This window comes from Ogataea haglerorum (assembly GCF_019207285.1).
Source record: "Ogataea haglerorum isolate 81-453-3 chromosome Unknown 81-453-3_NODE_2_length_903871_cov_94.662503, whole genome shotgun sequence".
Classification (NCBI taxonomy): domain Eukaryota; kingdom Fungi; phylum Ascomycota; class Pichiomycetes; order Pichiales; family Pichiaceae; genus Ogataea; species Ogataea haglerorum.
This window is the reverse complement of record NW_025065152.1, coordinates 64,530-87,828: the sequence shown is the minus strand read 5'-3', so window position 1 is coordinate 87,828 and position 23,299 is coordinate 64,530. Positions and strand designations below refer to the sequence as shown.

Sequence of the window (23,299 nt, the reverse complement as noted above, 5' to 3'; positions counted from 1 at the left end):
GCCGGCGTGGCAGAAGTTCACCAGCGAATAAAACATGCATACCAAATGACGCTATTTTGTAGACAGGAAGTTTAGCCTCACGAAGCAACTGTAACGATAAAATTCTGGCTAGACTTTTTTCTCAAAATTTCTTAAAATCATTTTCTCGATACGATTATTTTGTAACCAAATATCATACTCCAATCGGGAGCACCTGTTAACATCACCATCATACGCCAGCAATTGCCTTTGTCAAAATACGGAATATTGATAGTCAACCGCACCCTCCCTCTTCAATCACGTTTGATATCAAACAATAATAAAATACAAATTGTTCTGGCCTCACCCTATCCAGTGGTTTAACCAGCATGTCCGCACAAAATAAATCTCCCGGGCTACAATTAATAGGTTCCAAAGGTACTGTAGACCCCCCTATCGCTAACGGAATGGGATTGCTTTCGGTGAAAACTCCCAGGGGCATGGAGTCCCCTAGAATTTTGGAAGGAGGCTCACCCGACACACATGTGAGGCCGGGCCTGAACAGGCCTCCGTCAATACAGAAGATTACGGATGCAGCCCACAAGATGAGCGACTACTTTTCTACCTCCATGGCAAACTTACACAGCTCACATAACATGTCCGAATCACCCACTTATTCCAGAACAAGTTCCAACTCGTCTTTGGGAAAGCTGCTTGAAAGTTTTCACCACCACAAACCGAATGCCACAACTCGAAAGAGCACAAGCTCAATAGCCACCAGTCCCTCAAGGGACAATCTAGGTATCCTAGCACGTGCAAGACGCAGTAGTGCGAAACTGGACGAGTACGACCGCCAGACTCATGAGGAATCAGCGCCACCGCTCTCTCAACTGCCAAAAGTGAAGGAGACTCATTACGTGCGCGTGGAGTACGATCCGATAACACACAAGAGAATATTGAACACGTACGAGATTCTCAAAGACCTTGGGAGCGGCCAACATGGCAAAGTGAAATTGGCAAAAGACCTCAATTCTAACGAGCTGGTTGCAATAAAGATTGTGGATCGTGGGTCAAAGCCGAGACTGGGTCGATTGACTCGACCTGGATCGTCCCAGGAGGACAAAATTAGACGAGAAATAGCTATTATGAAGAAGTGCTCTCACCCGCATGTTGTCAAGCTTTTGGAGGTACTGGACGCAGAAAGCTCAAGAAAGATATACATGGTGCTAGAATACTTGGAGAAAGGTGAGATCCAGTGGCAGAAGGAGGACGAAGAGACAGGTTTCAAACCAGAGCCGCTCCTTTCATTATCTGAAGCAAAAAATGTGTTCAGAGATGTTGTCAGCGGGCTCGAATACTTGCATAATCAAGGGATCATCCACAGAGACATCAAGCCATCAAATTTGCTCGTTTCCAAAGACTACGTGGTGAAGATATCGGACTTCGGAGTTTCTTTTGCAGCAAGCTTGGAAGGAAATGACGAAGTGGAGCTCGCTAAAACTGCAGGCACGCCTGCGTTCTTGGCTCCGGAATTGTGCAAGACAGATGGGTCTTTTGACAAGGTGACCTATAAAATAGATATATGGGCGCTGGGAGTCACATTGTACTGCTTATTATTTGGTTGTCTTCCGTTTAACGCAGAGTCAGAATTTGCATTATTTGACACGATTTGCAACAAGCCGTTAACCTACCCGGATACCAATAAATGGAAGTGTTCGCCGCCAATACCGGACTACGATCTGAACCAAGCCAAGGATCTTATCAACAAGCTTCTCCAGAAATCGCCTGAACATAGAATTGATATCTCTGATATAAAGGCACATCCTTTCTTTCTTGAAGGGCTGTCCAGGGCCCAATCTAGAAAGTACAATGCCAATTGGAATAGTAAGATGAAAATCGCTGTCAGCAACGAAGAGGTTAACGAGGCAGTGGTTGGCATTGGCAACAGGATCAAGAAGAAGCTTTCTGATGTGTTCAGGCTGACCGGTCTTTCTGTTCCTAAAACGAAACAATCGCTCTACCTGCAATCCTTAAAAGGCATGATGAGTCCCTCTGACTCAGAGTCGTCCACGGGCACTCCAACGAACGGCGAGCATTCTTATTTGCTGTCCGAGGCCCTCAGCACAAGCGGGTGGTCCAAGGGTTCCAGTCTTCCTCCTTCTCCGTCAGCCCAGAGCGCGACACCTCCAAAATTAGTCAGTCGCCGCAACGAGCTGGCGCCTGGAAACCGCGATTCTCTCGCCCTTTCCATTGACTCGAGCACAACAGATTCGTCGTCGTTATCCAAAGCGGTCGCAACAAAACACAATGTAGATGCAGATTCGCTCATTGCACCAAACCGAAGAGGCTCTTCGGCACTAAGTCAACTTTCCGAGATCATCAGAACGACGAGCAACCCAGACTCGTCAAACATGCCTATGACGGAGAGCGAAATGACAATCACCACAGATACCAGTGAGCGTGAGCTGATCGCTCCGTCAGACCGCGTAGATGATAAATCTGGTCACACAAATATAACAGAGGAGCAAGAATCATTGAACAGGGCCTCGTTGCCCGTGGTACCCAGCTTTGCTTCGCTGGACAGTTTCTATGAAAACTCGTCCAATCCGAATACCTCCTCGCTCGAAACCTCAGTTTACGCAGGAATACCATCGCAGAGATTGCCAACTAACTTAGACACGCGACATGGTTCGGTGAGCTCCTCTATGTCAATATCTCGTGCTTCACAAGGAGAACGTCGCTTTGCCCCTTCGCACGCACTGGGAAACGACGTTCCCTTGCACACGATGAACTCTGCAGTGTCCGTGCCAGAACATATTAAATCCGATCTGGAATCGATGGCGCCGGCGATCAGTAATGATTACTATAGTGCAAGACACGTGCCCTCTGCTGGACGGCTTGCGAACATCGCCGTGCCACAGCGCCGCAACTCGCGTAAAGTGGTCTTCAATAACGGCTCCGAGAATTGTGCTTCCTCTGACGACGAAGGGTCTTCAGAACAGCGCACGATCAAAGTGTCGGGAAACCCTCAAGAAACTCAGAAGTCCCCAAACAGTGCCGCGCGCAATCCTCTGTACGGGAAAAAACTGGTTATTGCGCCAGCTACTCACGACTCTGATTGCGAGTCAGACTCCGAAGACTCCGACGAGTCAATTGAGCTGACGCTGTCGTTTGGAAAGAATCGCTCTCGACCTCCCCTTGTTGCACGTCCCTCGCTTCCGCGTGCTGCGAGCCACGCCACTTCGATTATCCAGGACAGCATACACGACGTTCCCCTGAACTTGATTTCACCAGACTATCAGACGGAGGCCAGCAAACTGATTCCTGGGATAGGAAATACCGATTTGAGCGGCAAGTAGCCTCCTGTGCTACTTCACTTCCGAGTACTATGTACTGTATCGATTTTATTGCGCTATATTTCCATCCGCTGTAGAATATGGAGGCTGGTCTCACTAAGAGCGTTTTTCAAAATATCGTCCGCCGCGAACTCGCTCCCGCATAGACTAACCACATGCGTCGTCACCTTCACGGGCTCAGATAATGATAGCAGCTCGTCAACATTGAACCTAGCGTCTAGCCTGTACAGATCCGATTTGGTAATGGTGATAACCATGTCGTTGTCCTTTTGTTGGAACTGGTAATATAGTTGAAGAATACGAAGCTCTCTGACCAGCTCTCTAAACTGTGCATAGGACTGTCGCAATTGAACAAAGTAATCTTTCAAGCTAACACCTTTGACAGATTGAAAACGGACCGCGAATTTGGAATATAAGTCGCTAAACTGCATGTCGGTCGGAGACATCTTGAGAGTTCTGGTGCCAGTGGAAAGGTCAATCCTCACTTCGAGCTCTTTCATAATCTGCACCTTGAACTCCCTTTCGTTCAGCACAAGGAGCTCCACCTGTGTGGTTCTTTGGAGGTCAACAAACTGCTGTTGCAAGAGGTATAGCTCATTTTGGGATGGGAGTTTGATTTCCATCACGCGTTTCTTCAGCCGCTTGTCTTCTTCGTGTGCTTCCAAGAGTTTAGCGGAGACGTGTTTGAATTTTTCTTCTTCTTCAGCAATGACCTTTTGAAGCTCCCCCTTGGTCTCTCTCAGACGAGCATTTTGTTCTTGTGCATCTTCCACTCTGCCCTTCAGCAGTTCTAGCTTGTCAAGGTCAACATTCGCAAAGTTCTTCTGCCTGTCGTGCAGTAAGGCTAGCGTTTTCGTGAGGTCTGCTTTCCTCTTTACACATTCTTGGTACTCGGAGGAGAATGCTGCGCGAATTTCCTCCATGTCTGCAACCTGAGAGTTCACTGAAGCCTTGCGGTTCTCGTACGATTTGAGCAGTCCTTCCAAGGAGTTTTTCATGAACACCAGGTTGCCATGCTCAGCAATAGTTCTTGCCAGACTTGCCAACGCTTGGTAGTTGACCTTCAAATCCTTTTGAACCTCGTCTGTGCTCTCGTAAAACTCCCTAACAGAAGTTGGGTTGTTATTGATTATTGCCTCACTAAAATCGTTGATGCTCTTTTGCGAGCGATCGATGCCCGACTTGCGCTGGGCAATGAGATGATAGAAGTAATCAAAGTTAGGAAACTCTGTCACGGCGTCCACGTATTTGTGAAGAGCCTGAGATCCTGACCCTTCACTGGTCACAGTGAGTTCGCGTTCGGAAGGTCCGATGTTGTCATAAAACTGAACCTGGACCTGATTGAGGAACTGCGGAAGAGTTACATGAACGTAGTCGTCGTCATCATCTTCAAAGTTCGCTTCCTCATTCTCTGAATCCATAGTAACCTCTGCTAGTGGAACCTTCTCCGCAATGATGATAGATTCCTCAAAAGCACTCATGTCTGCGCTCGCATTTTGTTCCGTGAATTCCTTATCCTTCTGCTCATCTTGCCCATCCTGCTTCTGACAAAAGCCCTCCTCATCTTGCTGTTCCTCTGCTTTCCTAAGGTTCTGTATGATGTCTTTCGGCTTGGCAAGTTCTCCCAGATCGAGCATAGAGTCTTTGGAAGTGCTTTGTGGAGATCCAAACTCATCAGTGCGGATCTTTTGGGCTCGAGCACTTGAACTAGGAGTAGAGATATGCGGTTTCTCAAGACGTGGTGGAGTTCTCAGATTAGAGAAAGATTGATCTCGTGCAATTGTTCGTACTGGTTGGGTGAATTCCATAGGTTCCTGCGAGTCAGCAGTAGGTTTATTTATTTGCGTCATTTCCATCGTTTCCTCCGTGTCTATGGGCTCTTCATGATTGCAATGGATCGCTTGCGTGATTTCCATTGAATTCTCTGGCTCTCGCTGCAGAGTATCTCTGTTTTCTCCGGTATCAATCTCAAGACGATCTGGCTCTGCTAGGTCCATTGGTTGTGACACTTCCGGTTCGTCCACAGATTCCGGATTTGGTTTTTCCGGTCTCCTAACTGGCTGAGTGAACTCCATCGTGTCCTCCTCTTCTATCTGATTGAAAGTAGCCTCCAGATTTGGAGCTTCCGTGGGATCGAAAGTTTCCGTTTCTGCGTCGTAGTTTCTGCGAACAAGCTCACGCACCTCTGCATTTAGCTCTTCTGACATCTCCATTGGCTGACTCATGTTGTCCTCTTCAATCGAACCAGGTGACATTTGAGTCTTGTCAACAACCTGTGAGCAATCTTCATTCTCGTCTGCACTAGGTGAGTTGTCATTGCGTCCAAAAAACGATATTCTTTTTTGAGAGTATGAGGGAATTACTTGCAGCGAGTCACGTCTGCGAGGATTGAATCCTATATCATGAGCGCCCTCGTTCGCTTCATGCGTTCTATGGATAATACTGCGAACGTCAACGTCTGTGGCAAACGAGACTCTCCTCTTTTTTGATTTATTCTTCGGTATTATGGCGATCGTATGGTTTTGATCCGCTGAAGCCTTCAAGATGCTCCTGGGAGGCACAGGCAGCAACGTGTGTCTTCTATTTGGCTTTCGCACCTTGTAAGGAAAATGGTGAGGAGCAACATTCTCCTTCTCGGTAGGGAACTCTGAAGAAGACATAATTTAATTATTTTATCTTGTTTGTTTATCTTTTTCAGTTTGTTTTCGCGTAACTATACACACACCTCGCACCGATTAGACATGCTCGAGCTTGAATTGCCAAGTACCTGAGATGGAATCGTAACCGACAAACTCCGTATTCGGAATCATTTGCAGTCTTCTGATATGTTTCTTCACAACAGCGTGATGTGGATCTGTGATTGGCTTCTTGGTGTCCTTCGACAGTGGGAAGCAACCTTCGAGAGAAACTGTTGCTGGGATGTTGAAACCTTCACCAACTGGCGGTCTGCTATTGAGATCAGGGTAGATAATACAAGACTGCTTATCAAACACGATAATTTCTGGAATTTTTTCCAGGAGAATTGATGTGAGATCCACAGGTTTGAGGAATTCGATTTTTCCGTAGCCTGTGCGGCCCACCTTGAAATGTGGAACAGACTTTAGCTGTGTAGGAGACAGCTTTTGTAACTCTTCCAGCGAGGGAGAGATCCAGTAGCCCTCAGGCCATTCTTCATTGGTCGAGGTGGATTCGGACACGGATTTCGGAGTGCTCGAGACCTCTCCTACAGGCTCCTGGCTGCTTCCATTTTCAAGCACGGTCTTGCTAGGGGACACGTAGGGTTTTGGGGTGAGGCTGCTCATTGAGGCCTTCATCGTGATCTGACGACGAGGAGTGACGAGGTTGCTTGTTTTGAGGCCTTCAAACTCGTCTTCTTGCTTCGTTTTGTCAATGATCAGCTTGGTGACATTTCTGGACGGAGCAAAAATGTAACTGGACAAGATGGCATCATCCGTAGTAGGAGAGAGAACTTTTTCGGACTTAGAGCCGTTGGCAGAGTCTTTAGAGTCTTCGATCAAAGTCTGAGTGGCAGATTTGCTGGAGCCGTTTGAGCCGGCCGTCGACGGAGATGAAACTGCCACAATGCTGCCGGGCTTTGTGGCCAGGAGATCGTTAGGCGAGAACAGCGGTTTTGGATTTAGTTTGTAGGCAGAGGAAAGCATTGGCTTTTTCTTGGCCACCTGTTTCACCGGAATAGCCTGTGGCACTTGAGGTTGTTGGACAATAGGATTTGTATTGGCTCCCACAGAGGAAAACAGAGGATTTGTTCCATATGGGTCCAGATTAGCCAGAGGCTGTTGCTGTTGCTGTTGTTGTTGCTGCTGCTGTTGCCCTTGTCCAAATGCAAACGCGTTCGGTTGCTGGCTGTTGTTGCCAAAGAGGCCACCAGAAGTCGTTCCAGCAGGTTTATTACCAAACAATCCTCCTGAGGTTGTTGATGTGGACGATTGATTATTGTTTCCAAAGAGTCCTCCAGTCGTCGCTGGCTTGTTCCCAAAGAGCCCTCCAGATGTGGACGATTGGTTGTTACAGAAAAGACCACCAGAGGTTGTTCCTGCGGGCTTGTTTCCAAACAGACTGTTAGTATTATTACTGGTTGCGCCAAAGCCTGAAGTGCCAGAGGTGGCTGGGGGCTTATTACCGAATAAAGAGCCGGCTGCGGTGTTTGTCGAGCCGAACCCAGTTCCAGTGGAAGCAGCTTTATTGCCAAACAGACCCCCCGACGATGCATTGTTGTTATTGTTTGCGCCGAATGCAAAGCCACCCCCCGTTCCAGTGCTAGCCGTGTTGTTGTTTCCAAAGAGACCTCCCGAAGAAGTGCCTGTTGGTTTATTACCGAAAAGTGATCCAGCTTGGTTATTATTGTTGCCAAACAACGGTGCCGATGTATTGTTGTTGGCCGAAGCATTGTTTCCAAAAAGCGATCCGTTCTGAGCGTTGTTGGTCGACCCAAAGCCAAAGCCTGCACCGGCAGGTTTGCTAGGCTGGCCAAAGAGGCCTCCCGACTGGTTATTGTTATTGCCGAAGAGTCCACCAGATTGCTGGTTATTATTGTTGTTCCCAAACAGATTACCTGAGGTGTTCCCGGTCGAGCCAAAACCTCCAGATGTGTTTCCAGACGAGCCAAAACCGCCAAAAGCAGGCTTGTTGGCGGTGTTATTTCCACCAAACAGGCCACCGGTATTAGTGCCCGTGCTGCCAAAACCACTTGTCTGGTTGTTGTTGTTGCCAAACATGCCACCGCCAGCCTGATTGGTCGATCCAAAGGCAGGTGTTGTGCTCTGCTGACCAAACGGAGAGCTGGTCTGATTATTGTTGGCACCAAAAAGAGTGCCAGCGTTGTTGTTCTGCTGTCCAAAAGGTGAGCTCGAGGGCGCTCCAAATGTAGACGACTGCTGTTGCTGACCGAACGGCGAGTTGTTGGTCTGTCCGAAAGGAGCACCGGACGAGCCAAATGCAGAATTGTTGTTCGAGCCAAAGGCAGAGGAATTGTTGTTGGATGAACCGAAAAGGCCGCCTGTAGCTGGCTTGTTGGCACCAAACACGTTTCCGCCGGTATTGTTGTTGGACTGTCCAAATAGACCGCCTGAGGTAGTATTGTTGGATTGGCCAAACAAGCCACCGTTGTTGGACGCGGTTCCAAAGCCACCAGTGGTACCAGAGCCGAAACCGGTTCCTGTGCCAAAACTTCCTGTTCCAGCTGACCCAGCACTGTTGCCATAGCGTCTACCATCAATGTAATCCTGAACTCTGAGTTCCTCGAGAGAAAACTTGGAGTACTCAGGCATGGCTGTGATAGTTTCATAATATTGTGTTCCGTTCGTCGGATCTTTTTCTGTTAGCGGCTTGAATGGAGTCACAGACGTGCCCCTGTTCTGGGTGTTAGCGGCTCCCAGGGTAGATCCAAAACGAGGTGCACTGGATTGTTGGCCAAACGGAGACGTCGTGGATGTAGACCCAAAAGCAGAGCCTGTATTGTTAGATGCACCAAAAAGACCATTGGATGCGGTTCCAGTGGAGCCGGTGTTGCCAAAGGCCGACTGACCAAACGGCGAGGAAGAACTGTTGAACGATGATCCTGTTCCAAACAAGCCGGTGTTCGAAGAAGTACCATTGGCTGGGGCATTAGTATTGGTGTTGGAGCCAAACGCGCCTAGCCCAGAAGACGCATTGGAGGCGGCTCCAAACAGGCCTCCCGTGTTTGTGTTTGCGTTCGAACCAAACGTAGACGAGGGATTGTTGTTTACAGTATTTGTTCCGAACGGAGAGGAATTGTTGTTATTCCAGGTGTTGTTGGAACCAAACCCGCCGAACCCGCTGGTGGTGGACGCCGAGTTGCCAAACATTATTAAACAGAGAACGTATTAGCAATGGGATCCAGCAGGACGATAAAATAAACCAAACTGGTTTCTGCAAAATTTGCTTTCGAAACGAGAACGACAGCGTCGCGTCGAAAATAAATCGAACTTGGAATATTAAACTTCAGCTATCGACGCGTACAGATTTAGTTGACATGGGAATCAAGGGACTCAACGCTCTTGTCGCGGAGAATGCGCCACGGGCCATCAGATCAAGCGAGATGAAGTCTCTGTTTGGACGCAAGATCGCAATTGACGCGTCGATGTGTCTGTATCAGTTCCTCATTGCTGTGCGACAGCAAGACGGTAACCAACTGACAAACGATGCAGGAGGCACCACGTCGCATCTCATGGGGTTTTTCTATAGAACAATTCGGATGGTTAGCAACGGCATCAAGCCTTGCTATGTGTTTGATGGGAAACCGCCGGTCCTCAAAGGAGGAGAGCTCGAGAAAAGGCTCAAAAGGAGAGAAGAGGCCGAACAAAAAGCTCTGGAGCTGAAAGAAACGGGAACCGTGGAGGAATTGCAAAGGTTTGAGAAAAGACAGGTCAAGGTGACGCGAGAGCAGAACGAACAGGCTCAGCATTTGCTGAAGCTCATGGGTATCCCTTACGTGATCGCGCCGTGCGAGGCCGAAGCACAGTGTGCAGAATTGGCTCGCAAGGGGAAAGTGTACGCGGCCGCCTCCGAGGACATGGACACTTTGTGTTACCAGCCGCCATTTTTCCTGAGAAACGTCACGGCTGCAGAATCGAAAAAGCTCAAGATCGATGAGTTCACCACTAGCGCGGTCCTGGAAGGCTTCGGGATGGACATCAATACCTTTGTTGATCTTTGTATTCTTCTTGGATGCGATTACTGCGAGACCATAAAGGGCATTGGGCCAGTCACAGCATTCAAATTGATCAAGGAGCATGGGTCCATTGAAAAGATCATAGAATTTATCGAAAATGATCCGAAGTGCAAATACAAGGTTCCCGAAAACTGGCCATATAACGAAGCCAGAGAGCTATTTTTGAATCCAGAAGTACTAAATGGAGACGATATCGATTTGAAGTGGACGGACCCTGATCTAGATGGCTTGATCGAGTTCATGGTGAAAGAGAACGGATTTAACGAACAGCGGATAAGAGACGGCGTAGAAAAGCTCAAGAAGGGGCTCAAGGGGGGAGTGCAAGGCCGACTGGATGGATTTTTCAAGGTCAGTGTGAAGGCGGAGACAAAGAAGCGTACGGAGACACAGGACACCAAGAAGAATAAGCGTTTGAAGAAGAAATGACTGAACAAACCTGTATAATTGATCTAACGCCCAGGCGGCATGATAATTTACCTTCTAATGACAATCACTCTGGAATGATGTCCAACTCTTTCGTAGGATCCACTTCCTCGCCTCTAAGTCCACCGGTACCCAATAGACCGGAGATAACAGAGCCCGTTTCGGAAATCGCATTGGACAGCGCAGACTCTGATGACTCCTTGATTGCCATTGTCTTGCCCACGAATTTCCTCATGCTGGTGTCCATCCCAGAGAAATACCTCGCTACCTCAACAACCGGCCATGGCACAGCACGGAAAAGGGGTAAGAAGTTGCCGTAGAAGGGAAGCTTGATCTCGCCTCTTTTCCCCAGCTCGATGGCGCTGAAGATGGCTTTAGACACATCTTTGGGCTCTAGTTCCGGCGCTAGCAGGGTGTGCGGCGTTCTAACACCTTCAAACATTCTGGTCTTGAGCTGGCCAGGACATATGAGCAAGGTCTTGACACCGGTTGTGTTGAATGAAGGGGGACCCAATTCGTAGGTCAGCGACTCGTGCAAAGCAATGAGACCAGACTTGGTGGCCCCGTAAACACTAAGACGCGCAGGGGACATGTAGCCCAAGGTGGATGCCACTGTGACAATGTATCCTCTCTTCACCTTGAGCATGGACGGAAGGAAGGCTTTGATGGTATAAAAGCTGGAGAGTAGGTTGACCTCGATTGTCTTTTCAATTTCCTCAAAACTCAGATCGAGCACTGTTTTGCCCGTGGTGATTCCCGCATTATTGATCAGGATAGTAATTGTTCCCACCTCTTCGGCAACTTGTGCGCTTTTCAGCAGCACATCTTTGCGATCGCTAACATCACACGCGTAATAGTGGACGCCAGGCACTCTTTCTTCTGAATCTGGGAGGTTGACGTCGAATACCACGACGGGGGCATGCGCCCTGGTGAACACGAGCACCAGCTCTTTTCCCAATCCGCCGCAGCCCCCAGTGACCAGCACGATGTCGCGATACGGATCGAAGGTGGCCCCAATTAGCAGCTCACTAAGCTCTCTTAGCCGCCTGTTAAGTCTGTATAAAAGAGAAGTCAGAGGGCCTGTCATTTTGATAATAAAAAAGGGGAACAAGGGATTTTTTTTGCAGATTATATCTAGCAATAAAAAAATACAGGACTACTTTGTTTACGATGTCATCGGGGCCGCAAATCTTGCGAATCAAGCGGAAAAGGACAGACGATCCATTGCAGGCGCTGCTCGTGGAGAACCATGGCTCGAAAAGATCAAAGACGGCGAACTATGTATTCAAATTGGCCAGGACAGACGAGTCAAACATCGATGTAGACGGGTCCAAGATTCTGGAACAAGACGTGTCGAGAACTGGCCGAAAAGTGTTCAGCATCCCAAAAAAAGACGACGAGATTGATCCCCAGCTGATGGAGATGTTGCAGGACTACCTGCGAACCAGCGACGTTAAGGAGGAACGCCACAAGCCTCCGAAAAGACGAATGTCGAGCGCCTCTGCGGAAGTGGAAAAGCCGCCAACCCTCGTCCAGGAGGACAACGACTACGTCTACGATGTGTATTATCGCGACAAGGCCGTGACAGACCAATGGGAGAAGGACAAGATAGGGTACATTCAGTTTGACGAAGATGATATGGAGACGCTTGACGAGCAGGAGGAGGCTGCGGAACAGACAGACGATGAAGACTCGAATGACGAGAACTTTTACCGGAATGACTATCCTGAGGACGAGGACGGGGGGTATGAGGACAGCGAGTTCGAGGAACCCAGCGACGACCAGGACGACGAGTTCGACATCCTGCACGACCGGCGCCGGTTCAGTGTGCAGGATGTGCGAGAGACAGAAGGATTGACGGAGGAGGAGGTGGAGGAACTGTACAATAGGTTTGACGAGAGCGTGCTCGAGGACTAACTCCGGGACGGCTACACCCGGCACCCGGATAAATATTTTCTAATTTAAGGCATTTTTAGTGATTATCAAACAAGATGTCGTTCAAGGGAGCCAAAAAGGCTCTGTATCGGGGTCCGCACCAATTGATTGGTAAAAAGAGCGCGGACGACCAGCAGATCAAGAATTGGGAGCACGACTTGCAGAACGCGGTCGCCGGGCTCGAGTTTCTGATAGTCCAGGAGCGGAAGTGGTGTAAATGTCTGGGCAGCATCCTGGACAATCTGCTAGGCAGCATGGATACCTTTGAACAGCTGCACTCGCCGTTTGACCGAAAGGACAAAAAGGCCGACCAGGAGCTGGTTTCGGACCAGAACGAGGACTTCTCGAACGTGACGGTGAACGAGATCCGGCAGGCGAAACGGCTATTCCGGATCATCTATGACCAGGTGACGCAGCGCATGGAGGTCAGCAAGGACCGGTTTGTGGACCAATGCGAAGAGATGAAGGAGTATATCCGGTCGTCGTTGAAGCTCATCACAAAACGCAACCACAAAAAAATCGACTACGACATGTACCACAACTCTGTCGAGAAGATCTTGAAGTCGAGCAGTTTCAACGAAAAGGAGAAGGCGAAGCTGGAGACCACAAAAAGCCACATGTATGACACGCGCACGGTGTTTCTTGATCTGGATGCCAAAGTGAAGCTGATGATCCCGCAGGTGTTAGAGACGCTGTCTGAGTTCCTGCACAAACTGACCGTGAAGTTTTACTACCAGTCGCGCGACATATTCCGCTTTGTGACGCGCAACATGGACAAGTTTGTGCAGCTACAGGGAGTGGTTGTCTACGGCCAGGAAACAGAGTACGCGAGTATATTGAACAACTGGAAAGAGCGGATAGAGCAGGCACAGCATAAGCTGAACTCGCTGGACTTGCTGAACGACTACAAGGCGTTCCAGGAGAAAACGTTTCTGGACAAAACAGGGCAGCAGATGAACCATTTCACGGGTCACGTGGTTGGCTCGGCGATGGGGTTCACCAGCTCGCTGTACACGAAAACTCTGAACCCCCACCAGAAGCTGAACTTGCGCACACTCCACATCGAAAACCCCGTGCGGCCGGCCTCCCGCGACGGCATGTTCGTCACCGCGACAGACCCGCTCTCCTACATCATCAACGAGACGATCGTCGCAGAGGAGGTCGTCGACGACGACGATGCACAGAGCTGGCTAAAACCGCTGTCGTTGGAGAAACGGCTGGACGACACGCAAACGACGACTCCAAGCACGCTGGAGAGCGTTCCGGTGACCCCGGTGACGCCGTCGACGGCTATCTCGTCGCCGTTGATCGACCCGGGCTCCGAAACCGCCAAGTATCTGTCGGTGTCCGTGGACGCAATCAGGACTCGCTTGAGAGACACAGCGACTCACCCTGAGATTGACGCGGCGCCGGTGACGGCGCGCGAGGACCACCAGCCAGAGGAGCGTACGCTACTCGAAGTTGCAAAGGCAAAGTCTTCATTTGCTGCAGCTTTTATAAAAGAGCGTGGTATCATTCGTACCGTCTAGCCTCTCGTGCTGAATCGTTGGCTAGGAGGCTTCATGCCGGTCTTCTCGTATACATTGTTGAGGTGCTTACAGAGGAAGGACGAGCCGTAGTCTGGCAAAATGTGCGAGTCGAGCCAGAACTGGGCTGTGCATTTGAGTCCGCAGCGGCATTTGCCGGTGTGCGGGAGCTTGTCGCTCAAGTTGTGCAGCTTTTTGGCGTCGCGGTCGTCAAACTCGAAATGGCAGTTGAGCAGGTGCTTTTTGAAGTCGTACGGTCTGTTGAACTGTCCCGTCTTGTGGATGCACATCTCGCGCGGATACACGCACTTGAAGCGTGAAACCGGCTCATGTGTACGCAGGTGGCGGGACATGTCTCTCGTGATGTGTTTGAGACAGACAGGGCATCTGGAGGAGCGCGAGCGCGACACGTGTTGCAGGGGCTGCGGCTGCGGGTCGGGGTCCGGCTGGTCAGACGGCTGCTTGATCTCTGGCGACACACTCAGCGGAGAATGTTGCTGTGGGGGAGTGAAGTCTGCGAGGTCTAGCGTGGCGCCCATTGACTCGAGCGACTGTTTGGGCTGCAAATCCGGGAGGTCGGGCAATCCAAGCTCGTAGTTGGGCTCCAAGTCGATATCGTGCGGAATAGGAGGCTGGCAGGCCTGAGCGGGGGCCATGTCGAACCCAAACCGAGGGGTTTCGTTGCTTATGGAATGGCCGCGTGGCGGCGACGACGACTCGTGAGTGGAGTTTGTTAGTATGTCGAGCGCTTCCATAGTGAGAGAGACAGCAAAAGGAAGCAAACCAGCCAGTATAAGTATCAGATCTATGATTTACGCTTCTTTTTTTGCTCTTTTTCGCAGCATACACATAAGGTCGATCTGCTATGTTCGCTTACTCCGGCCCGCTAAAACTGACAAACTACCTTATGGAGCAAGCATTACCGGAAGGGGAATGGTGCGCGGACGGCTGCGTCAGAAGCAACCCTTCAGGTCGCGAATAGGAGAAAATACATTGGCAATAGAAAAAGTATTTCTTATGTTATGCACGGTGAACAACACGTAAGGGGACTTGCATGACGCAGCAACGATTGCTTATTCTATTTTAAGCTTGAGCATGACGTAATCCCTCTACTCTATGTGCTCACCTTCGTGCTTCATCTCTACCCACTCCTGGTTGTGCACCGCCACACGCTGCTGCCGGTACAGAGGCTCTATTTTCGGTATCTCTCGGCGCAAGATCGTCCGCTGCACCCAGTTCGACAGGTGCCGGGTCTGGTATGCTGCGTGCTTGTGCGACGGCACATCAAACACGTCGTCCAACTCCTCCAATGCAAGGCCCTTGGTTTCAGGCAGCAGCCACAGAACCATGAAGAACCCTACCATGTTCCACGCCGCATACCATCCGAACGCACCCTGCGGGGTGAATGCCTTCAGCAGCGAGGGCCAGGTCAAAGAAAGAATAAAATTGAAAAACCAGCAAGTGGCGGTAGCAAACGACATCGTCACGTCACGCACGTACAGCGCAGCACACTCTGCGGAGTACGTGAATGGCACAGGTCCCTCGGACGAAGCGTAGACGATGGTGAACAGGTAAATGCCCAGCGCAATGACGCCGACCCTGGCTTTTTCGTCGGGGATCCAAAACGCAAAGCCCGTCAAAAGCAGGAATACAGACATCAGCGGGAACGAGAACAGAAGCAGCGTGCGGCGGCCAAACTTGTCGATCGAGAAAAACGCCGGCAGAGCAAACACCCAGTTAATCATGCCGTAGCCCCACGACGCCAGCAGTGCGTCTCTTTCGGAAAATCCTGACTCTTTGAAGATCGACGACGAGTAGTACGCAATGACGTTGATGCCGCAGAATTGCTGCATGAACATCACCACCCAGGCCCCCACGGCCCCGTTTCTGTTTCTTCTCACGGTGAATAGCTCCCCGACTTTGGTCCAGAAGGGCACTTCGTAAGAGCTCTCCTCCAGCAGCAGCACGTGGGTGTAGAACGTGTCCCTGGCAGCCTGCAGCGGCGACTTTCTAATGCGGCTGTACGCGTCAAAGGCGTCGCGGTGCCGGCCCTTGCCCATGAGCCATCTTGGCGACTCCGGGCAGAACCACACCTGAAGCATCACCAAAATAGCCGGCAGTGCTGCCGAGCCGAGCATCAGCCGCCAGCCAAGACCTTTGTGTATCGCGTGCGCAGGAACCCTGTAGAACGCCAGCGACATCACGTAGCCGAACATAATGCCAAAGGCGGTCCACACCTGCCACATCATCACGAGTGAGCCGCGGATCCTGGCCGGAGCACATTCTGACGAATAAACCGGGATCGTAGACGACTTGGGGCCAATGCCAAATCCTAAAAAGAACCTGGAGATAAACAGGTGCCACCAGTTGTTCGTCAGGCCCGACCAGATGCACGTGATGGCAGAAACGAAACAGGTCCAGAAAATGGTGCCTCTTCTCGAAAGCTTTTCGTTAAGCCAGTCCGACGTCCAGCACGAGATTGTAGAGCAGCAAAGGTACGGGGCAGAGTTGATCAGCCCTATCAGCCAGGTATTTCTATCGGTATCTTCAGCAATGCCAAAATAGGTTGGATACTGCAGCTGTGCGCCGTTGATCACCGTCTCGTCCATGCCCTGGACTGCAGCCCCCATAGACGCCATCACAATCAGCCAGTACAGCTGCCCAGACAGCCGCCACGGGTGCTCTGCCTCCTCGAAAAGCCTCTCTTTTTCCTCCTCCGATAGGAACTCCATCGAGTTAAAGAGACTGGGTCTTCTCGCCACGGCTGCCGCTCTGGAAAACAACTCCGGGTCCATGCCGTACTTGAGAGCATAGTTTCTGCCCATGCTCCGCACTTGGGCCTCGGAATAATTCGACAAAACGTTAACATCTGGCTCCAAACCATCACTGGCAGACTTCTCTGCGTCCCAGGAGGAGGCGGAAGATCTGCCTTCCTCTCCAAAAAAGCCTAAAGAGGTATCTTGTTGCTTCGATTGGTGTACCTGAGTATCTGCCTCCATAATGACTAAAATTCACACTGTAACCTTTTTTTCTCTCTTTATATTGCTGATGCTTGCTACCAATATGCATAATGTTCAGTGATTTTCCGCGCATAAAGCGTATAGCAAAAATTAGATCAACACTATGAATGCTTACTTACTTACTCTGCCTCGACGTGCTCGGCCTCGCCGTGCTTCATCTCAATCCACTCGTTGTTCTTAATGGCCACACGGTGCGAGTGGTACAGCGGCTCCATCTTAGGAATGTCACGACGCAGAATCTTTCTTTGGAAACCGTTCCACAGGCTTCTAGTCTGGTACCTGGCATGCTCGGCAGCAGGGACGTCAAACACCTCATCCAGTTCTTCCAGAGTAAGGTTTTTGGTTTCTGGCAGCAGCCACAGCACCAGGAAAAATCCAATAATATTCCAGGCGGCATACCAGCCAAAGGCACCCTGAGGCTTGAATGCCTTCAACAGGGAAGGCCAGGTGAGCGACAAGATGAAGTTGAAAAACCAGCATGTCGCAGTGGCAAAAGACATCGTCACATCACGAACGTAAAGAGCAGCACATTCTGCCGAGTAAGTGAATGGAACAGGGCCCTCTGACGAAGAGTAAACAACCGTGAACAGGTAGATTCCAAGACAGATAACTCCGACTCTGGCATCTCTTTTGTCGTGTGGAATCCAGAATGCGAATCCTGCTAGCAGCAGGAACACGGCCATCAACGGGAAAGCAAACAAGAGCAGCGTTCTTCTTCCGTACTTGTCGATGTTTCTGAAGGCCGGAACAGCGAACACCCAGTTCAACATACCGAATCCCCAAGAGGCAATTAGAGCGTCACGGTTGCTGAATCCAGATTCCTTGAAAATCGAGGATGAGTAGTATGCAATGACGTTAACACCACAGAACTGTTGCATGAACATGACGACCCAGGCGCCCATGGCTCCGTTTCTGTTTCTTCTGACGGTAAACATCTCTTTCACTTTGGTGAAGAATGGCATCTCGTACGAAGCCTCCTCTAGAAGTAGAACGTGGGTGTAGAAACAATCTCTTGCAGCAAGAATCTCGTGCCGTCTGATTCTCTTGTATGAGTCGTATGCATCCTTGTGTCTCTCTTTACCCATAAGCCATCTTGGCGACTCAGGGCAGAACCACACCTGGATCATGACTAGGAATGCTGGGAGCGAGGCAGAACCAAGCATGAGTCGCCATCCGAGTCCTTTGTGGATACCGTGCGGAGGAACTTTGTAGAATGCGAGAGACATCACGTAGCCAAACATAATTCCGAAAGCGGTCCACATCTGCCACATCATGACCAACGAACCGCGGATCTTGGCTGGAGCACACTCAGACGAATAAACTGGCACGGTAGTGGATTTTGGACCGATTCCGAAACCCAGGAAAAACCGGGCAATGAACAGATGCCACCAGTTGTTGACAAGCCCCGACCAGATGCACGTTAGAGCCGAGATCGCGCACGTGATAAAGATGGTTCCTCTTCTGGAAAACTTCTCATTTAACCAGTCAGTCATCCAGCACGAAATGGTGGAGCAGCACAAGTAGGGAGCACAGTTCACGAGACCCACGAGCCAGGTGTCCCGATCGGTTCCTTTGTCGATGCCGAATTCTTTAGGGTAGTATAGCTGCGCACCGTTAATAACGGTCTCATCCATACCTTGGACGGCAGCACCGAGCGAAGCCATAATGATCAGCCAGTACAACTGGCGAGATAGCTTCCAAGGATGGTGGGATTCCTCGTAGAGGGCTTCTTTTTCGCCTTCGCTGAGGAACTCCATCGAGTTGAATCTGTTTGGGGCCCGAGCCACAGCCGCAGCACGACTAAATAGCTCCGGGTCGAGGCCGTACTTCAGGGCATAGTTGCGCCCCATGGCCATCACTTGCTCCTCAGAGTAGTTGCTGAGGATGTTGAATTCCTGGAGCAGAGATTCGTCTGGTGAATCTAGAATCTTTTCAGAAGACATTTTTGGAGGTGCAGCAGGTGGGAAACGCGGCCTATTTATACAACGCCAAGATGAATCCCCTCCTACGAGTGCTTGTGACATGGGGATATGTTACGTCATAGAACCTCTGTTATGCAAATCGAGATAATTTTGGCAGGAGGAAAACATGCCTCCCCAGAAAAATCGACCCCACCACATAGCCGCACACGACCTCCACGATGTCATTTTTTTATTGTTCATCTAACAATGCAGAGCCCATGTAGTTCTATTGACATGAGAAATAGAGTCACACCCCATTACGCTACTTACTTATTTACTCGATGTGCTTGATCTCGTTTTTGGCTGCCCCCCAGTCTGACGTCACTGCAAGACGCCGTTTTGTGTAAAGAGGTGGCAAAGGCTCCACGTTCTGGTGCAGCACTCTTTTGCGGAAGCCATTGACGAGGCTTCTGGTTTGGTAGGCTGCATGCTGAGCAGCCGGAACGTCAAACACCTCGTCCAACTCTTCCAGCGTGAGACCTTTAGTTTCTGGCAGCAGCCACAGAACCATGAAGAACCCAGCAATGTTCCAGCCGGCGTACCAACCAAAAGCTCCCTGAGCCTTGAATGCCTTCAGCATCGATGGCCATGTCAAAGAAAGAATAAAGTTGAAAAACCAGCAAGTGGCGGTAGCAAACGACATTGTCACATCTCTCACTCTCAGCGAGGCGCACTCAGCAGAGTACGTGAACGGCACAGGACCTTCTGACGAAGAGTAGACGATGGTGAACAGGTAAATGCCCAGCGCAATGACGCCGACCCTGGCTTCCCTGTGTTCCGTCGGAATCCAAAAAGCGAATCCAGCGAGCAGCAAAAAGACAGCCATCATGGGAAAAGCAAACAGCAGCAGTGTTCTACGGCCAAACTTGTCGATCGAAAAGAAGGCTGGCAGTGCAAACACCCAGTTGAGCATACCGAATCCCCAGGAAGCAATCAGCGAGTCCCTCACGGAGAATCCAGAGTCACGGAAAATGGTGGAAGAGTAGTATGCGATAACGTTGATACCGCAGAACTGTTGCATGAACATACAGACCCAGGCACCGACAGCACCGTTTCTGTTTCTTCTGATGGTGAACATTTCCTTAATCTTAGTGAAGAACGAAGCCTTCATGTCTCCTTCCTCAAGAAGCAGAAGATGGCTGTAGAATGCGTCTCTAGCTGCCTGCAGAGGAGTGTGTCTCATTTTGACGAGCGAATCAAAGGCATCATGGTCTCTTCCTTTGCCCAAGAGCCATCTGGGAGACTCTGGACAGAACGGAATCTGCGCGAGAATGACAATCGAAGGGAGACAAGCAGAACCCAGCATCAGACGCCATTGCAGACCTTTGGCAATTCCGTGGTCTGGCACTTTGTAGAAAGCAATTCCAAACACGTCTCCAAGCATGATTCCAAAAGCGGTCCAGATCTGCCAGTTCATCACGAGAGAGCCTCTAATTCTGGCCGGAGCACACTCAGAGGAGTAGACAGGAACGGTGGTCGAGTTAGGGCCGATAGCAAAGCCGAGAAAAAATCTAGCGATAAACAGATGCCACCACGTGTTGGTCAAAGCAGACCAGATACAGCAGAGTGTACCCCAAATACAGCACATGAAAATGACACCACGTCTGGAAAATTTGTTGTTCAGGTAGTCCGTGCACCACACTGATATCGTAGCACAGCAGAGGTAAGGAGCGCAATTGACGAGACCCACGAGCCAGGTGTCGTGGTCAGAGCCGCTTCCAATGCCCAGTCTCTCGGGATAGTATAGGTTGGCACCGTTGATGACGGTCTCGTCCATTCCCTGGACGCAAGCGGCCATGGAGGCAGTAGAAACAAGCCAGTACAGTGTTTTCGGCAATTTCCACGGGTGGTGGATTTCGTCGTACAGAGCCTTCTTTTCCTCTTCGGTGAGGAAGTCCATCGAGTTGAATTTGGAAGGGCTTCTGGCAACGGCTGCGGCGTGAGCAAAAAGCTCCTCGTCGAGCTGGTTTTGTCTCGCGTACGCACGTCCCAAATTCATCACCTCTTCCTCGCTATATTGCGAGAGAACGTTTTGGTCAACTTGGTCAACGAGTCCGGTTCCGTCCTCGCTGGTGGAGGCAAAAAGACCGTTCTCATGAGGAGAGTCAGAGAGCTTTTCAGATGACATTCTGTAACCAAGTTGGAAGTGCTTTTTTTCGAGCTCAGCACATTATATATACTATGTCGACCCTCTTTGGTCGCAGATCTTACCCGTGAAAAGCGGATTATATTCCTGGAGAATCCATTGTTTGTAGGCAAAGGGAGGCTTTGTCTGCTTGCGGAGGAGTGGTTAGGATAGAGGATCGCTCAGCAGCTTAAAACATGCCCTGAAGATGGCGGTTTGCTGCTTCCTGCGTTGTGCAACGTCGCTACTCCAGCGGAGATCTCAACGTCGCTTGGCAAGAATCGTCCCCTCTTTTTCTGGCGAACACAGCAAAGTGGGTTATTTCGGCAAGCAAAAAAACCTCTGCAAACCGGATTATGACGATTTTCTGGGGACACACTTCGGGTTTCCCCATAATAAGTATTCTACGGAATTCCATAAACAATAGAAAATTTCATCATGGCTCAAAAGTTTCCCTTACTTCCTGGACGCACCTCCACTTCATTGGAATTCCGTGGTATGGTGTCTCTCTCCTGTGACGTCATCGACAAAAATAAGCTGACGCGTTACGCTTATCTATTAACACCTATACTAGTGCCTCAGCTTCTTCGCCCTCAGCTCCGCTAGCTCGCTTTGTACCTTTTCAATGTCGAGTCGTAGTTTCTGGTTCATTTTGTCTATTTCTGCATTTTTTTCATTGTTCACCTTAATCACCTCAAAGTTGGACAATTGTGCATTCAGCTTCCGCTCGCACTCGTTGCGCTTCAACCTCAACTGTCCGTTGCTCGATTCCAGCTTCTTGATCATTGTTTGGTTGCTAAATCGCTCTTCGTTCAGCTGCTTGTAGTTATTTAGCAACTCCGTGTATTGTCTCCTCTTGGTCTCCAATTCCACCTGCAAGTTGTGCAATTTATTTTGCTCCCGGAGCAGGTCGTGCGGCTCTTTCACCGGCTCGTTCAGAAGCTCATACTCATGGTCGTCCCAAATCAGCTGGCTCTCGACACCGCTTTTCGGCCTTCCACCAACCAGCATACTAGCAACATCGCCGACAATCGAGTCAAATCCATAGACAACCACTCTGTGGGCCACCAAATCCAGCTCCTGTGCCGTCAGCTGTTTCCAAAACTCTGCGTCTTCCAGCTGAATGCGGACGAACTCCGCGACATTCTCGTGTTGCCGGTGCCACTTTATTAATATTGATGCATCTCTCCTTTCTATGGAGCGCAGAACCATAAAGACCCATCTTGTCATGTCTATCTTGCTATACAATTTGGCAAGAATGAACGTGATTTCGGGGTCTTCGAGACGGCTGTGGATAAGAATGATCAGCGGCGGCAGCGACCTGGCCCCTAACTTGCCGCACACAGACGCCAGCTGTGGAAAGATAGACTCAGCTTCGATTTTCACCGACTCGAGTTGCGCTAGTAAGTCCGGATTACCCGCTGTCACAGAATCAAATTTCTTCAGCTTCATACTCTTCAGCCAGAGCTTGTATACCGTGAGCCGGTCCGGGTTGTCGAAGTTCTTGGCCTCCACCTCGCTTCTCACCTCTATCAAATGATCTTGCGCATTCAATTGGGTGTAATATTCACTGTCGGGAATTTTAAGGTCGTCCGGCAGCTCGTAGAACAGACCTACAACTCGGGACGTCTGGTTCTCCAGCAAAAAATCTAGGGTTGTTTGCTGAAGACTTCTAGTGTCAGAAGCCGGCTCAGCAGACGACCTTGAACGCGCGCCCTGTTTCGCAACTCTTCGAGACCCAATTGGCGTGGTGAGTTCAAAATCCTCCGTGGACACACGTTCCAGACCGTATTTCTTCGAGCGAGGAGGTCTATGCGGCAAAGCCGGAGGATGGTCTCCCGCGTCATCATCTAAAGCCCGCTTATCGATGGCAGTTGAGTGGCCCTGATGGCGTGCTGGAAGAGGCGGACTCACTGTATCCGCTGAGTCGGGAGACGCGACAGCAGCTCCTGTCGCGGAAGGTAGCTTGGACGACTCGTTCGCGTCAGACATTTGTGGCAAGAGAAGATTAGAGGGTATTAATAAAGTGTTTTTGATCCGGTGTAGAGATGAGGAGCAGAGCATTTTGATGTGATTGAGACGGCTGAATCGAGTGGCTTAAGTAAGAGAGGCTCAGGAGGAACTGGAATCCCTTCGCTAAGAGACAGTTACACAAGCGGAAGTTGCTACTGGCCGCGGTGAATTGTTGGTTTAAGAGACCCCAGGTGCTGACTACAGGAAGGAAACTGTGTGATCCCAATGATTACTGTAAACCGAGAACTCCTTACTTGTCAAATAATATAC

At 50.1% G+C, this 23,299-nt stretch overlaps 12 protein-coding genes across 12 annotated transcripts; 4 read left to right on the top strand and 8 right to left on the bottom strand.

Annotated features, from left to right (window-relative positions):
* Positions 1–347: 347 nt before the first annotated feature.
* On the top strand, positions 348–3,317 carry KL911_000608 (uncharacterized protein; the record flags this gene model as incomplete). Its single annotated transcript, XM_043200881.1, has 1 exon — positions 348–3,317. One exon carries the CDS (start codon positions 348–350, stop codon positions 3,315–3,317), a length of 2,970 nt encoding a protein of 989 aa, XP_043056172.1.
* Positions 3,318–3,370: 53 nt separating this feature from the next.
* KL911_000607 (uncharacterized protein) lies at positions 3,371–5,974 on the bottom strand (the record flags this gene model as incomplete). Its single annotated transcript, XM_043200880.1, has 1 exon — positions 3,371–5,974. The coding sequence occupies one exon, from the start codon at positions 5,972–5,974 to the stop codon at positions 3,371–3,373; it is 2,604 nt and encodes an 867-aa protein (XP_043056171.1).
* A 75-nt stretch (positions 5,975–6,049) lies between these two features.
* KL911_000606 (uncharacterized protein) lies at positions 6,050–9,160 on the bottom strand (the record flags this gene model as incomplete). The annotated part of the gene is made up of 1 exon (XM_043200879.1): positions 6,050–9,160. The coding sequence occupies one exon, from the start codon at positions 9,158–9,160 to the stop codon at positions 6,050–6,052; it is 3,111 nt and encodes a 1,036-aa protein (XP_043056170.1).
* Positions 9,161–9,327: 167 nt separating this feature from the next.
* Positions 9,328–10,452, top strand: KL911_000605 (uncharacterized protein; the record flags this gene model as incomplete). The annotated part of the gene is made up of 1 exon (XM_043200878.1): positions 9,328–10,452. The coding sequence occupies one exon, from the start codon at positions 9,328–9,330 to the stop codon at positions 10,450–10,452; it is 1,125 nt and encodes a 374-aa protein (XP_043056169.1).
* A 64-nt stretch (positions 10,453–10,516) lies between these two features.
* KL911_000604 (uncharacterized protein) lies at positions 10,517–11,536 on the bottom strand (the record flags this gene model as incomplete). Its single annotated transcript, XM_043200877.1, has 1 exon — positions 10,517–11,536. One exon carries the CDS (start codon positions 11,534–11,536, stop codon positions 10,517–10,519), a length of 1,020 nt encoding a protein of 339 aa, XP_043056168.1.
* Positions 11,537–11,619: 83 nt separating this feature from the next.
* On the top strand, positions 11,620–12,366 carry KL911_000603 (uncharacterized protein; the record flags this gene model as incomplete). Its single annotated transcript, XM_043200876.1, has 1 exon — positions 11,620–12,366. The coding sequence occupies one exon, from the start codon at positions 11,620–11,622 to the stop codon at positions 12,364–12,366; it is 747 nt and encodes a 248-aa protein (XP_043056167.1).
* Positions 12,367–12,440: 74 nt separating this feature from the next.
* Positions 12,441–13,913, top strand: KL911_000602 (uncharacterized protein; the record flags this gene model as incomplete). Its single annotated transcript, XM_043200875.1, has 1 exon — positions 12,441–13,913. The coding sequence occupies one exon, from the start codon at positions 12,441–12,443 to the stop codon at positions 13,911–13,913; it is 1,473 nt and encodes a 490-aa protein (XP_043056166.1).
* Positions 13,914–13,944: 31 nt separating this feature from the next.
* Positions 13,945–14,665, bottom strand: KL911_000601 (uncharacterized protein; the record flags this gene model as incomplete). The annotated part of the gene is made up of 2 exons (XM_043200874.1): positions 13,945–14,080; positions 14,319–14,665. 2 exons carry the CDS (start codon positions 14,663–14,665, stop codon positions 13,945–13,947), a joined length of 483 nt encoding a protein of 160 aa, XP_043056165.1.
* Positions 14,666–15,019: 354 nt separating this feature from the next.
* KL911_000600 (uncharacterized protein) lies at positions 15,020–16,909 on the bottom strand (the record flags this gene model as incomplete). Its single annotated transcript, XM_043200873.1, has 1 exon — positions 15,020–16,909. The coding sequence occupies one exon, from the start codon at positions 16,907–16,909 to the stop codon at positions 15,020–15,022; it is 1,890 nt and encodes a 629-aa protein (XP_043056164.1).
* A 140-nt stretch (positions 16,910–17,049) lies between these two features.
* On the bottom strand, positions 17,050–18,954 carry KL911_000599 (uncharacterized protein; the record flags this gene model as incomplete). The annotated part of the gene is made up of 1 exon (XM_043200870.1): positions 17,050–18,954. The coding sequence occupies one exon, from the start codon at positions 18,952–18,954 to the stop codon at positions 17,050–17,052; it is 1,905 nt and encodes a 634-aa protein (XP_043056163.1).
* A 211-nt stretch (positions 18,955–19,165) lies between these two features.
* KL911_000598 (uncharacterized protein) lies at positions 19,166–21,019 on the bottom strand (the record flags this gene model as incomplete). The annotated part of the gene is made up of 1 exon (XM_043200869.1): positions 19,166–21,019. One exon carries the CDS (start codon positions 21,017–21,019, stop codon positions 19,166–19,168), a length of 1,854 nt encoding a protein of 617 aa, XP_043056162.1.
* A 567-nt stretch (positions 21,020–21,586) lies between these two features.
* On the bottom strand, positions 21,587–23,008 carry KL911_000597 (uncharacterized protein; the record flags this gene model as incomplete). Its single annotated transcript, XM_043200868.1, has 1 exon — positions 21,587–23,008. One exon carries the CDS (start codon positions 23,006–23,008, stop codon positions 21,587–21,589), a length of 1,422 nt encoding a protein of 473 aa, XP_043056161.1.
* Between the last annotated feature and the right edge of the window lie 291 nt (positions 23,009–23,299).